The sequence below is a fragment of the Ascaphus truei genome, chromosome 11 (genome assembly GCF_040206685.1).
Source record: "Ascaphus truei isolate aAscTru1 chromosome 11, aAscTru1.hap1, whole genome shotgun sequence".
In the NCBI taxonomy this organism is placed as follows: Eukaryota; Metazoa; Chordata; class Amphibia; order Anura; family Ascaphidae; genus Ascaphus; species Ascaphus truei.
In genome coordinates, this window is record NC_134493.1 from 41,414,038 (window position 1) to 41,429,546 (window position 15,509).

At 48.4% G+C, this 15,509-nt stretch overlaps 1 protein-coding gene across 2 annotated transcripts in view; it reads left to right on the plus strand.

Annotated features, from left to right (window-relative positions):
- Positions 1 to 4,381: 4,381 nt before the first annotated feature.
- The window catches only part of ARPC1B (actin related protein 2/3 complex subunit 1B), a 28,894-nt gene continuing 17,766 nt past the window's right edge, over positions 4,382 to 15,509 (plus strand). Inside the window, exons 1-4 of one of the 2 annotated variants that reach the window (XM_075565818.1) lie at positions 4,382 to 4,636; positions 12,263 to 12,328; positions 13,447 to 13,551; positions 14,755 to 14,977. In XM_075565818.1, coding sequence (XP_075421933.1) covers positions 12,265 to 12,328; positions 13,447 to 13,551; positions 14,755 to 14,977 — 392 coding nt within the window. In that variant the 5' untranslated portion in view covers positions 4,382 to 4,636; positions 12,263 to 12,264. The remainder of the gene's footprint in view (positions 4,637 to 12,262; positions 12,329 to 13,446; positions 13,552 to 14,754; positions 14,978 to 15,509) is intronic. The other variant, XM_075565817.1, reaches the window with a different exon arrangement.

Genomic DNA, 15,509 nt, shown 5'->3' on the forward strand with positions numbered 1-15,509 from the left:
AAAGGCTCCTATCCATTGTTACTTGCTGGCCAAGCTAGACATAGTCTTCAGCTTCTGCCTCTATTCCATTTATTTTGATCTTTGCAGAGTTGACACATTTTGTTGAACATCATTTTGGGTCTTGCTGAGAATCACGTGTAGTTTCACCTTCTGGTCAGCGAGTTCTGATTTGTTGCCTGCAGGTTTTCTGAATTTGTGGTTACAATAACAATGCAATCTGCAAATTGTATGTGATTCAGGTATTTATTCACCGTTGATTTTTTTTTCTTTGGTTCTTTTTTTTCTTACCAATTAAATGTCTTGAACAATTAAGTGTTGCTTTGGTGACATGGTTTCTCCCTGTCGCACTCTTGCCGATCCTCTTCTTCCTTGTGTTGTCATGTAATCTTATGGTTGTGGCATTCTCGTAAATGTTCTTTATAATATCAATACACTCTTCAACATGTTATCTTCCTAATGTATTTAAAACCTCTAAGGTGTAGACCGCATCAAATGCTATGGGGTAGATCATATTCATTATTTCTGGAAATCACTTCTTGTACGATTGGATGTGGTCCATTGTTGAATCCACTGTAAAATCCCGCTTGTTCTCCAGGCTGGGCGAAGTCCACAGGGTGTTGCGGTAAAGTCCAGAAAAATGGGAATGGTGCTCAGCAAGTAAGACCCTTCTCCTCAGTAATTGAACAGTTGCCACTGGGACGGCATACAATGGCGTACACCTCAAGTACTCAATATAGTAGTATTGTATCAGCCTAGTCATGAGACAAGCATCACTACTCACAAATGTGGCTATGTACAGCAGGTCCCCAGTCATGCGGCGGTTCCGTTCTAAGTACCCGCCGCAAAGCGATAATTGCCGGAATGCGGGACCGGCTTTTTTCGTTATGTGCGCATGCGCAGACGGCAATGTGGCGTTCTACGCATGCGCATCATCTGTAAAACACCTCATTCTGCGCATGAGCGACCACGGACTAGTCTGTTCTGTGCATGCGCGACATTGTACCGGCCCGTTCTGCGCATGCGGCCCGCTCTGCAGACAGGACGGGCCCCCTTCTCGGCACCGCCGAAAAGCGGGTCGCCGAGAAGCGGGGCCTTGCTGTACTATAAATAGGTACTCTTCTTTTTAAATCAAATTTGATGGACTGTAATGAATATGTAGATCCAAATGCCAGTACCTTTTTAAACCTCCTTGGTGCGTGCCCGTCGTCCTCTTGTAATCCCAGCCGGTCCCAGGGTAGAGTCCATGAGTAGAGTCAAGGAATAGCACAATGTGAAAAACGGAGCACTAATCCAGGCAAGAATCACTCGGTGGCCCCCCCAAAAAACGTCATTTTATTAAAGTTTCATGGACCAAAAAAAACCACCAACATGTTTTGCGCTCCCCGGCGCTTTATCAAGGTGTATGTAGCAGCACACAAGTATGAGCTTTAAATAGTCGCGCCGAATCGGCTGTGCTCCTAACAGGAAGTTGATTGGTCCATCAGTGAGGGGAGAAGCTAGTATGTCATTGGCCAGGTCATAATAACTCCTCCCATAGGAGGGGCCTACAATACTCCTTGCTGGGAACCAAGCATAATGCCGACTCGCAAACAGATTCCTGCAGCAGTTGCTGTGGCGTTGCTAAATGAATTCAGCAAAAAATGATACATAGATATCAAATCATATTGTCTCTACGGAATAAGACATTATTATCACGACATACTCGGTGCTTTAACGGCTACAAACAAAGCATATTAAGAATAAGAAAAATATATACTGATCCCTATAGTTAAAAACTAAAGAACCCTACAACACAAAATCCATAATAAGTGGATCAATTTGTAAACAGTTCAAAATGGGAAAAGATCATAATCCCACCCTAAATCATAAATGATAAGTGATCTCTAACTATACATATAATATTGATCTGGCATATATTGTATTTGACCTATCATTACGTTTCATTAATGGGCAAAAAGTACATTTAAACAAAAGAGAAAAGTAATAATCAGCAACATAAAAAACGTATTTTAGACAAAATGGGGTTTATTGCCTCTGGTACTTTTTTTTTTCTTTCTAGGACACACGGTACATTTATTTGTGCACCCAAGCCAGCTGACTAATTCACGAGGGCCGCTCCATTACAATGGTGTGACAAACATACATACACACACCCCAGCACACGTAGCTCAATCATTGAGCCACTTGTGCTGAAGCAGGGATATCCTGAAGATCTGACTTGTTGGTGGCCCTTGAAGACTGGACACCTCTGGCTTACACTTTTTGGTCTATCAAGTGGGACTTCGGCTTTAAACAGGAGACCCTGCGGGTGACGTCCCACAACCTGGTAACTTTGTTACTGCATCGCGTTTTTTTTGCATGTCAAATTATTTCTCTGCTTCACAAAGTGGTCCTAATAAAATCAGCCTGTAATGGGGGGGGGGGGGGGGGCAAGGATGGGAGGGAGTGGGGGGAATAAGCTGCTTGTAAAAACGAAGTGGTTGGAAGGGAACGTGCTGCAATAGGAAGTGTGACTGCAAGATGCTAAAACTGCTACTTATAGATCCTAGACAAGTAAAGAGTATCAGGCTGCTCCAATAATCTAATCTGTGCCCAACTGGTTATTACTGGGCCAGGGACACGCTGTACCAGCCCAGCTGGGTAATCCCGTAACCCCTGGAGTGCCAGAGAGCCATGTTGTGAAGCTGCTTCCTGGTGCCAGAGAAGATTAGTCCCATTCATTTGAATGTAGCTGATCTCCTCTTCTCCAGCATAGGGGAAGCATGGTCACTGCATAATGAATTAGGGGGGGTTATCTGCTCAGTGGCTGCTGTGAAAAAAAAAAAAGTTAACCCCATCAGTGCTGCAGAGTGTTTGGTCACAGGCACCTGCCCCACTGAAAGGAGGGAAGAGATGAGCTTTAAATGATTGCCCACATCTGGGCTAATGTTAACATGCAGCTGTTTATTTTTATTTTTTATTTTTTTAAATCTGTAAATAAATCTCCATCTTCAGCCCTCGTCTCCCCAATGATGTTCCAGGTGCTGCGGATGCAGCCTCTGCTCCACGTTGCTAGAAAAATTAATGCTATCTTCCATCTTGCTTTTGAGCAGCATTTTTTAATCTCACTTGCAATCCAGTCGAGTACCATCTTTGCCCAACTCTTGTCATTTCTTATTGCGATATGTTCGGCCCACCACCATTTTTGTTTCTTCACCCCTGTGATGATGTCACAGACTTTTGTTTGGTTCACAACCCATTCCTTCTTTTTCCTGTCTTTGGATAGTACCCAGCATGCATCTCTCTATACTTCTTTGCGTTGTCTGAAGCTTATGTGTTCTGACTCAAGCTCACTGTGGCAAGTGAGTAGAGGCAGGCAGTTTAACTCAATCCCACATACTAAGCAAGTGGAAGCTTCTTAATTGCTGAAGTATTGGACACAATACAAAATAAAAGGGGAATAAGATACTGGGGTAAACACTGTGACATTGAAGCTATGGAGGGGAAAGGGGGACTCGGATGGAAAATAGGACAATGCAAAGTATAGGGATAAGTAAATTGCAATCACTTTACCAGAGGAGATAGTAGAGATGGCTGCTGGAACTAAATGGGCAGCATGCTAGCATGGGCTAACCGGAAATAAGGCAAAGATTGTGCCAACTAGCAGGGGCAGCCAGGAACAGTTAACTGACTAAGAAATGCAGGGGGGTTGCCAGGGCAACAGGCTGGGAAGGGGAAAGGAAAGCAACAATGTAACAACATTACACTGAGGAGTAATGGCTGCCCCAGAACAGGGAAAACAAACAGTGAGGTTCCAGGACACTCCGAATTATCTTCATATTTGAGGTCCAAGTTTCACATCCAAACGTGAGCAGGCGAAGGATACACTGGTCGAACACCTTCCTCATATGACGGGCAGGTTCCCTTGCAAGATTGTCCTGTTGTTTCTTCCAAATGGCCTCCATCCCACATACAGCAGATGGCGAGCGGTGACGCCATCATAACCACGTGTTTATCCTCTGCCTAGTCCCTAATGCACTTGCTCTGTCCCACTACACCATTAGATTGTAAGCTCTTCAGGGCAGGAGCGCCCTCATTCCTGTTTACCTTAACAGCCGGGCTCCATTACATCACAGGCACTGAGGGGTTAAAGGCCGTTCCTTGAAACGTGATATTTTTGATCACATCCTATTTATCGTGGCTGCGTTCCTGCTCTCTCCCCCCCCCCACCCCCCTGTTCTCAGACACACAAAAGCCTTTCTTTTTGTAGCTGTTTTTTTTTTTTATATAAATAGCTCTGACTGCCCCTCTAGGAATCTGCACTCTGGAAACACTTGGTGTTTTCCAGATGTGGGACCGCTTTTTTTTGCCGACGTCGGCACAGGAAGGAGCAGTGCTGGAGGAGGGGGGGGGGTCTGACGCAGAACACGGCTTCTTTCCCTGCTCCCTTTGCTTCAGGCTCTGAGCAGTTTTCTCGCCCGCCCACATGAGGAAGTGGCTGCATTTCTCGGCGAGGGAAAAAGGGGAAGTTGGTGACATTCTCACAGGCGTTTTAATTCAGTCCCTCGCCCGTGTTCGTGTCGACTGCTCAGAGTCCACGGACGGGCAGCCTTACATCCTCCGGGCCCCCCGAGAAAGGGCGAGGTGAGTAATTCTGGTGTGTGCTCGTCTTCAGCTTTTCTCGAGGAAATATTTGGTTTGCTCCGGGCAGTTCTGGCCGCACCTGAAATCACTATGGGGAACTGACACCTTTTTTTTGTTTTTTTACCTGCGTAAAATGTTTGCGATGGGTTAGGGCTGATTCTGCGGACGTGCAGGTGTGTTACACACGCTGACACCTTTTTAATGAACCAAGGTGGGAACACAAGACTGAAAGCCCACCTGCTGTGAAGGAGCGATCGCTATATATTGCAGAGAGGGGTGTATATACAAGTAATATGCAGGGGAATATATATATTGGTGACATGCACATTTACCTGCCCTACAATTGAAGGTAGAAATGTGTTTTGGGAAGCACACAAATGCTAAACAAAAACAGGTATGGGGTGTATACGTCTTGTGCAAAACATTTCCTGTATTCACATTCTCTATAAGGGTGTCTGAAGGTTGTGGTTGCACAATAGAGATCAACCAAATACTGTATGCCTATTCTTGTTGGAGAGGATGGCTAATTACCATTAAACCGTCAGCTCCCCTTTCTATAGCAGTTTTTTTTTAGCCTTTTTGGGATGTTAAGGAACCTTATAATTATATTGTGAAATTCTAGGGAACCCCGACCATCTCTAATAGCGCGTCTGAGATCAGATGCATTGTAAGGAATCCCAAACCTCTCTAATAGCGCGTCTGAGCTCAGATGCATTGTAAGGAACCCCAACCCCCTCTAATAGTGTGTCTGAGATCAGATGCATTGTAAGGAACCCCAACCCTCTCTAATAGCGTGTCTGAGATCAGATGCATTGTAAGGAACCCCAACCATCTCTAATAGCGCGTCTGAGATCAGATGCATTGTAAGGAATCCCAAACCTCTCTAATAGCGTGTCTGAGATCAGATGCATTGTAAGGAACCCCAACCCTCTCTAATAGCGCGTCTGAGATCAGATGCATTGTAAGGAACCCCAACCCTCTCTAATAGCGTGTCTGAGATCAGATGCATTGTAAGGAACCCCAACCCTCTCTAATAGCGCGTCTGAGATCAAATGCATTGTAAGGAACCCCAACCCTCTCTAATAGCGCGTCTGAGATCAGATGCATTGTAAGCAACCCCAACCATCTCTAATAGCGCGTCTGAGATCAGATGCATTGTAAGGAACCCCAACCCTCTCTAATAGCGTATCTGAGATCAGATGCATTGTAAGGAACCCCAACCCTCTCTAATAGCGTGTCTGAGATCAGATGCATTGTAAGGAACCCCAACCCTCTCTAATAGCGTATCTGAGATCAGATGCATTGTAAGGAACCCCAACCCTCTCTAATAGCGCGTCTGAGATAAAATGCATTGTAAGGAACCCCAACCCTCTCTAATAGCGCGTCTGAGATCAGATGCATTGTAAGGAACCCCAACCCTCTCTAATAGCGCGTCTGAGATCAGATGCATTGTAAGGAACCCCAACCCTCTCTAATACCGTGTGCATGGTATAGATACAGCATTATAACACTGTGCAGGGCCTCTGTAATGCCCTTATTCACGGAAAGCCATTCCTGTTTTTCGCAGTATTTTTGATCTTTCTCTTGTTCCAGACCAGAGATTTCTGCTGGTTATTTGCATTGTTTTCTGTGCCAGGAAAGGTGATCGCGGTGTTAGTCATCTCTCTGATTTCTAACTCGCCTTCCAAAGAGAGAGGAGAAAGAATGGGAGTTTGAGCACATTATACTTTCTGTAACTACCCCAGAAACTAAATCATGGAGTCCAGGGGTGGCCAACGCCAGTCCTCAAGGCGTAGGGTTGCCAGGTACAGTATTGAACCGGACTGTCCTGTCTTTGGACACTGTCCAGTAAAGAATGAGAGGTAATACTGGACATGTGTGTGTACTGTATACTGGTATTACCTCTCTGGGCGTGTATGTATATACCGGTATTACCTCTCTGTATGTGTATTCCGGTATTACCTCTCTGGGAGTGTATGTGTATACCGGTATTACCTCTCTGGGTGTGTATGTGTATACCAGTATTACCTCTCTGGGCGTGTATGTGTATACCGGTATTACCTCTCTGGGCATGTATGTGTATACCGGTATTACCTCTCTGGGCGTGTATGTGTATACGGGTATTACCTCTCTGGGCGTGTATGTATATACCGGTATTACCTCTCTGTATGTGTATACCGGTATTACCTCTCTGGGCGTGTATGTGTATACCGGTATTACCTCTCTGGGCGTGTATGTGTATACGGGTATTACCTCTCTGGGCGTGTATGTGTATACCGGTATTACCTCTCTGGGCGTGTATGTGTATACCGGTATTACCTCTCTGGGCGTGTATGTGTATACCGGTATTACCTCTCTGGGTGTGTATGTGTATACTGGTATTACCTCTCTGGGCGTGTATGTGTATACCGGTATTACCTCTCTGGGCGTGTATGTGTATACCGGTATTACCTCTCTGGACATAGTGACCTGGGGGGCTGCAGGATTTCCCTGAGCAGGGAGAGAGCAGGGCTGCTGCTAGGGGGCTGGGCAGCTTCCTTCATCCTGATTGGCTGCTGCTGGATAATGCAGCCAATCAGGAGGTGGTGTCAGGAGCCTGGGAGAGGGGCCAAGGAGAGGAGGAAACAACATGGAGCGGAGAGGTGTGTACCATTGTGTCCAGTATTTTTGGAAAAGCCACCTGGCAACCCTACTCAAGGGCCACCAACAGGTCCGGTTTTTAGGATATCCCTGCTTCAGCACAGGTGGCTCAGTTGAATACTGCACCACCTGTGCTGAAGTAGGGATATCCTTAATACCTGTCCTATGGTGGCCCTTGAGGACTGGGCTTGGCCACTCTTGCGTTAGATGGTGGAGTTACTCCGTCCCCCCCCCCCCCCAGGGAGTATAACGTTTTACTGAACACGCCCAGCGGTACCCTTCCCCCTCTCATGGGGACGTTTGCAAGACAAACCCAGAATGGAAGTTTCTATGATCAGGAAGTTAAGATTTTCACGACTTAAACAAACAAAGATGTGAGAGAGAGGCCAGCAGGACCCCTCCTCCTATACAACAAGCTTCTCTTCATTGCCCAGTCTCTCTCTCTCACTCTCTGGGGAGGAAGAGTTTAACCAGCCTCGCCCATCACACACACACCCATCACACACACACCCATCACACACACACACACACACACACACACACACACACACACACACACACACACACACACACACACACACACACACACACACACACACACACACACACACACACACACACACACACACACACACACACACACACACACACACACACACACACACACACACACACACACACACACACACACACACACACACACACACACACACCTAATGACCTTAGAGCTAATGAGCCTCTATTTTGCACCTCGGGCCCATTAACACGTCAGGTCATCTTGGTTGAAGAGATATTATTTCTCTACTAATAATATCTACACTTATGATCATTTGTACCAACATTAACTACACTTGGATTGTTATATGGAGGGAATTAATTCATAGTTATAGATTCTTTCCGGATATATAACTAATTTTATTATTAGCTTAACTATATTAATAAAGTATATATTTTAATTAACGGATACTTAGCTGCTTTTGACCTTGTTATTACATAAAATAGGTCTGCAGTGCGCCATCAATAGGGATCCTTTAGTGCACTTAGGGCCTCATGCAGAGAGCAGCGCTATTTACAATCTCGCCATTTTCCGGAGAAAATCGCGCTAAAAACAGCTGAAAATGGCGAGGTAGGAAAAAAGCGCCATTTTTTTTTTCTATTTGGAAAATCTCGCCGCGCGGCTGGCGAGAAACTACATCTCGCCAGTCTGAAAAATTTCCAAATTCAGAAAGGCGCGCTCGCCATCTAGCGGCTGTTTTTGGTGCGATTTTCTCCAATTTTCTCCGCCAACTAAAGTTGGCAAGAAGCAGGAGCTCGCCGGCTATAGGGGGAAAAAAAAAATGCGCGATTTTTTTTTCTCCCTTTCAGCTGCGCGCATCTCCTCATTTACAATTCTCCACATGCAGTAATGCTAAAAATAGCGGATTTCGCCCATTTCTGCATATGGAGAATAAAACTCTCCATTAAAGCTACTTTTTCTTAAACTCTCCAATTTATTCTAGCACTGCTCTCTGCATAGGCCCCTTTGTCTTTGAAGTACACCTATCTAGTTAATACATCTTGGGTGAAGGCAGAGTTCAGGTCCCGTCCCTTCCACAACTGCGCTATCGCAGGAGTAGTAGATGCAGGGAACAGTCGTCCAGTAGACGGAGGGTGGGGGAAAAAAATAGTCAAAGAATTCATGGATGTTTGGGATACAATGTGCTGCTGCCCTTGGGGAGAGAGCAGCAGACATGGCTGCGTGTGCGCGACACACAGAAGTAATAACGCCCACGACTGGGCAAAGAAGTGAGCCGTGTGCATGCCACCTGGATTATGTATTTATAACGTGTGTTACTGGGCAGTAACACATTGAGCGTTACCTCTCGTTCTCGCGTGTGTCCCGGGCGCAGAGGTATGGCGACAGGTACATGGTTACATTAAATGAGCAGAGGTTATACGGTGTGTCTGTAACGGCGGTCTCTGTTTATAATCCTGCAGCCCCTGGCTGTATTCCAGGTGAATTCTCTGTGGCGCAAACCGCCCGCCCGAGCTGAATCAGGAAGGGGACTTGGTATATTAACCCCCTCACTGCCGGATAGGCCAGTGTTGTATCTGATCGGTGGAGGTTTCACGCTTTTGTATTCCAGACTCAATGAACCCCCAGACATGCGCTCGGGGGGGGGGGGGGCGTGGGGGTAAGAGATCACAGAGGGTTTTGGGAAGCTGCCCCTGGAAAGTATTTGCATGAAGACCTGAGTGATGTTATTTCTCTGTAACGAACAGGTCTTGCTACAGCCAATTGGAATAATAGGCACTTCAGAGGTTAGGCTACCCTGTAGCATCCTCTCCCTTGTATCCCCATTCTCGGTGTCATATAATGCTGCCCAGAAAAGCTGCCTCTCCCTTGTGAGGGAGTTTTTGCCATTAAACGTAGAGCGGAAAACATGAATCAGCTTCACAAATTAAGAGCAGACTGTTTAACTCTTCTCCTGCTGGACTGACCCTGGACGTGCGGTCAGACGCAGATCCCGTCTGAAATGCAGCAGCAGCAGCAGCAAATGAGGGGTTAATATCTTCATTAGTTGCTAAATGAGTGTGTGGCAAAAAAACAGCTTTACCACTAAAATATCTTAAGTAGCTGAGAGGAGAAGTTCTGAGAGCGGGAGGAAGTGGTGAGATGTGTACAAGTGTCTCCCTCCCCCACCGTATGTGTGACACTACCCACTCCCCCTCCGTGTGTGTGACACGTCCCCCCTCCCCCACCGTGTGTGTGTGACACGTCCCCCTTCCCCCACCGTGTGTGTGTGACACGTCCCCCCTCCCCCACAGTGTGTGTGTGACACGTCCCCCCTCCCCCACCGTGTGTGTGTGACACGTCCCCCCTCCTCCTCCGTGTGTGACACGTCCCCCCTCTGTGTGTGTGACACGTCCCCCCTCCCCCTCCGTGTGTGATACGTCCCCCCTCCCCCACCGTGTGTGTGTGACACGTCCCCCCTCCCCCACCGTGTGTGTGACACGTCCCCCCTCCCCCACCGTGTGTGTGACACGTTCCCCCTCCCCCAGCGTGTGTGTGTGTGTGACACGTTTCCCCTCCCCCACCGTGTGTGTGACACTACCATCCATGGCAGGGATCTAGCACTGAAATAAGGACCTGAACTATCTCTGAAGTGGGAGAGCTAAGTTTGAATCCAGTGTCTGCTACTCGTGACCGTGCGCAAATCACTTTTTCTCCTGGGAACCAGTAGATTAGATTGTCAGCTCTTCAGGGCAGTTGACCCTCCCCAAACATACATATCCATTAAAGGGGGGAGGGGGTAGTTGCTGCAGGAGTTTAGTCGCCATTAATTAATTAATTACCCTTGTTGGGGCAAAATCAATTCCAGTTCAGCCTGAGCAGCGACTCGGTGCACCTGCGATATCAGACCTGCGTCCCCTGAGCCCGCCCCGCAGAGAAGGGGAATACACGGCAGGACTCGGGCGCTGGGGCTCACATGGAAGCGCTCTCTCAGGAGGAGAGAGCCCGGGGGCCTGTACTGGGCAGTGTGTTATTTATTTGCTCTCCTATCTTAAACCCCTTCACTGGCTGAGGAGGAATTAACCCCTTGCAATATAACAAGCACACAGGGTGATATAATAACACACAGAGCCATATATACACAGAGCGATATAATAACACACATGGAGATATAATAACACACACAGCGATATAATAACACACAGGGAGATATAATAACACACAGAGCGATATAATAACACACAGAGCGATATAATAACACACAGAGCGATATAATAACACACAGAGCGATATAATAACACACACAGCGATATAATAACACACAGAGCGATATAATAACACACACAGCGATATAATAACACACAGGGAGATATAATAACACACAGAGCGATATAATAACACACAGGGCGATATAATAACACACAGAGCGATATAATAACACACGGCGATATATACACAGAGCGATATAATAACACACAGGGCGATATAATAACACACAGGGCGGTATATACACAGAGCGATATAATAACACACAGGGCGATATAATAACACACAGGGCGATATAATAACACACGGCGATATATATACACAGAGCGATATATACACAGAGCGATATAATAACACACAGGGCGATATAACATGCAGAGCGATATATATGCAGAATGATATAATAACCCGCAGAGCCATACAATATCACGGTGATATATACGCAGAACGATATAACACTTGGAGCGATATAAGAAGCACACAGAGAATAAGCACCATATAATAACACGGGGCAATAAGAACATGCATGGGCGATATATACGCAGGATGATATAACAAGCAGAGCGATATAATACACACTGATTACGTGTCGCTAGTTCCTCTGACAGGTAACTGGTCAATCTAACTATAGCAGCTTCAACCTCCACTTTCTTACCAAGCTCCCTCCGCACAAATCCCAGGGGATCTGAGGGGGAGTGGGTCAGATCTGAGGGGGAGTGGGTCAGGGGATCTCAGGGGGAGTGGGTCAGGTGATCTCAGGGGGAGTGGGTCAGGGGATCTCAGGGGGAGTGGGTCAGATCTCATGGGGAGTGGGTAAGGGGAGTGGGTCAGAGGATCTCAGGGGGAGTGGGTCAGGGGATCTCAGGGAGTCAGTCAGGGGATCTCAGGGGGAGTGGGTCAGGGGATCTCAGGGGGAGTGGGTCAGGGGATCTCAGGGGGAGTGGGTCAGGGGATCTCAGGGGGAGTGGGTCAGGGGATCTCAGGGGGAGTGGGTCAGAGGATCTCAGGGGGAGTGGGTAAGGGGAGTGGGTCAGGGGATCTCGGGGAGTGGGTCAGGGGATCTCAGGGGGAGTGGGTCAGAGAGTGGGAGTGGGTCAGATCAGAGGGGAGAGTGGGTCAGGGGATGAAAGGTTGGCCAGAGCTTGGTCAGGATCGGTATATTCCATGTGCCTGGAGGGCCCACAGTTTATTCCCCGCACTATCCCTGGAATAATTGCTCATTCTCTGCCTCTCACACAGAAATGGCTTTCCACAGCTTCCTCCTGGAACCAATCAGCTGCCACGCCTGGAATAAAGATGGAACCCGTAAGTGTCTAAAACCTTTTATTACCGAGCCCGGGTAACTGTCTCTCCGGATGGAGAGAGACTCACCATTAACGAGAGAGACTCACCATTAACGAGAGAGACTCACCATTAACGAGAGACTCACCATTAACGAGAGAGACTCACCATTAACGAGAGATTCAGTCCCAGTGTGCAAAGATACATCCCACCGAGTGACACTCACATAATGCGTAAGTCTGTCTCCTAATACATTCATTTAAATGAGTGAGACATCTGCAGTATGAGACAGCCAGTGAGTGAGACGGCCAGTGCGTGAGACAGCCAGTGAGTGAGACTCAATCTGAGTAAAACTTAGTGAATAATAATAGCATGTTCTTGTATAGCGCTGCTAGTTATACGCAGCGCTTTACAGAGACATTTTGCAGGCACAGGTCCCTGCCCCGTGGAGCTTACAATCTATGTTTTTGGTGCCTGAGGCACAGGGAGATAAGGTGACTTTACTCACTGAGCCGCTCCCTCTCCCATGAATGAGACACCTCTAATGACAGTCAATGCACAGGGCTAATAATACGCTTGTCATGATCTCCGTGGCCCCTCACTGCAGTGTGTGTGCTCCGTGGCCCCTCACTGCAGTGTGTGTGTGCTCCGTGGCCCCTCACTGCAGTGTGTGTGCTCCGTGGCCCCTCACTAGTGTGTGTGCCGTGGCCCCTCACTGCAGTGTGTGCGCTACGTGGCCCCTTCATGGCAGTGTGCACGCATGGCCCCTCATGGCAGTGTGTGCTCCGTGGCCCCTCACTGCAGTGTGTGCGCTACGTGGCCCCTTCATGGCAGTGTGCACGCATGGCCCCTCATGGCAGTGTGTGCTCCGTGGCCCCTCATGGCAGTGTGTGCTCCGTGGCCCCTCATGGCTGTGTGTGCTCCGTGGCCCCTCATGGCTGTGTGTGCTCCATGGCCCCTCATGGCTGTGTGCTCCGTGGCCCCTCATGGCTGTATGTGCTCCGTGGCCCCTCATGGCTGTATGTGCTCCGTGGCCCCTCATGGCAGTGTGTGGTCCGTGGCCCCTCACTGCAGTGTGCGCTGCGTGGCCCCTTTCCTGCTGTATGTTCCCTTATAATGGTGGTGTCTTTTGTGTGTCTCAGAAATCGCCTTCTGCCCGAATAGTCACGATGTTCACATCTACAAGAAGGACGGAGCCAAGTGGAACAAAATCCACGAGCTGAAGGAGCACAATGGACAGGTGACAGGTGAGCGGCCACGGGGCCAGTCTCCCACTTCCGAGGTCCTCCAGCTTACGAGGGGATCATTCCAACGTGTCGCCTTCGCAGAAGAAACCCAATGTTCTAGGTTCCTCTTGTTAGACCTTTCATTGCGCAGAATGTGCAAGCTGAGAAACGTGGCGCAGGCTGCCAGCGCTCTCCCCGCGAACACTTCTTGGGGGAGCATTCAGTCCCCAAACAGAAGGTTCAACGGAGAAAAGAAGGCCCCCCCCCCCCGGGGGAGGAAACATAAATCCGCTCGTACAATAAGCAGCGGGCATCTCTAATCATGGCCGTCTCCGTGTGTGAACAGCGGCGTTTCTGGGTGGCCCGGTGATTACTCCGCGGGGTCAGGCTCAGTCCCCACAGCCGTAAATGACATCTGGGTGGCGCGAGCGAATCCCTACGTGTAACTCCCCTCGCTGTGCTCCCTTCTTTTCTCGTTTCGTCGTACCAGGGCCGGCCATCTCCAGTCCTCAAGGGCCACCAACAGGTCAGGATATCCCTGCTTCAGCACAGATGGGTGTCATTGACTGAGCCCCCTGTGCTGAATCAGGGATATCCTGAAAACCTGACCTGTTGGTGGCCCTTGAGGACTGGAGCTGGCCTCCCCTGATCTAGAACTGTTCATTCTCCTTCCTGTTTTATACAGAGGGGTGGGTAGAATTACTTATATTGCGCCCTCTAATGTCGGTAAAGCAGGATTGCACGTGCTTCAGAGAAAATACCTTTAACAATAGTTGCATATATTACATTACATCAGGGGTTCTCAACTACAATCCTCAAGGCCCCCTCACCCCCTCCCCAAACAGGTCAGGTTTTCATTATATCCCTGCTTCAGCACAGGTGGCTCAATCAGTCCCAGCTTCAGCACAGGTGTCTCAATCAGTGGCTCAGTCTTTGTGTCTTCGACTGAGCCACTGATTGAGCCACCTGTGCTGAAGCAGGGATATCCTGAAAAGCTGACCTGTTGGTAGCTCTTGAGGACTGGAGCTGGCCACCCCGGGTTTATACATTCTCCAAGAGGCAGGACAGAATCCCTGCGGAAGTTTTGTTATCAGTTTTGACATCTACAAAACGTATTTTAGGCTGGGGACGGGGATCCATTAGTTCCCTCCCTCCCCCCTCTCTTCCCCCGTCCCCTCCGGAGCTGCGCCTGCTGACCTCATTCTGCCCCCCCCCCCCCTCAAGGCATAGACTGGGCCCCCGAGAGTAACCGCATCGTGACGTGTGGCACTGACCGGAACGCCTACGTGTGGTCCCTGCGGAGCGACGCCTGGAAACCCACCCTCGTCATCCTGAGGATCAACCGCGCCGCTCGCTGCGTGAAGTGGTCCCCCCGCGAGAACAAGTTTGCGGTGGGCAGCGGCTCCAGGCTCATCTCCATTTGCTACTTCGAGCAGGAAAATGACTGGTTAGTGTGTGAGCTGAGTGCGGGTGGCCATCTTTATTCTTGCCACATCTCAGCCCCCCGACCCCCAACAGCAGCAGGAAATGTTTGAGCGTCTAGATGTACAGCTCCTTTACTGCACACAAATTCCAGTATTAGAGATTATGTAACGTGCTGTATATTCTATACGTTCTGTATGTTCCGTACTGTATATTCTGTATGTTCTGTGCTGTGTATTCTATACGTTCTGTATGTTCCGTGCTGTGTATTCTATACGTTCTGTATGTTCCGTGCTGTATATTCTATACGTTCTGTATGTTCCGTTCTGCATATTCTATATGTTCCATTCCATACTTTCTGTACATTCTGTATGTTTCATGCCGGACGTGCTGTACTATATATTCTGTACGTTCCGTGCTGTACATTCTATACGTTCCGCGCTGTGCGTTCTGTATGTCCCGTGCTGCCCGTCCCATACTTTCATAATTACTTTTAAAAAACCTATTATGTTAACGGCTTTGCTGCAGAATGGGTCCCCAGCTCTCTTCCTCAGAGC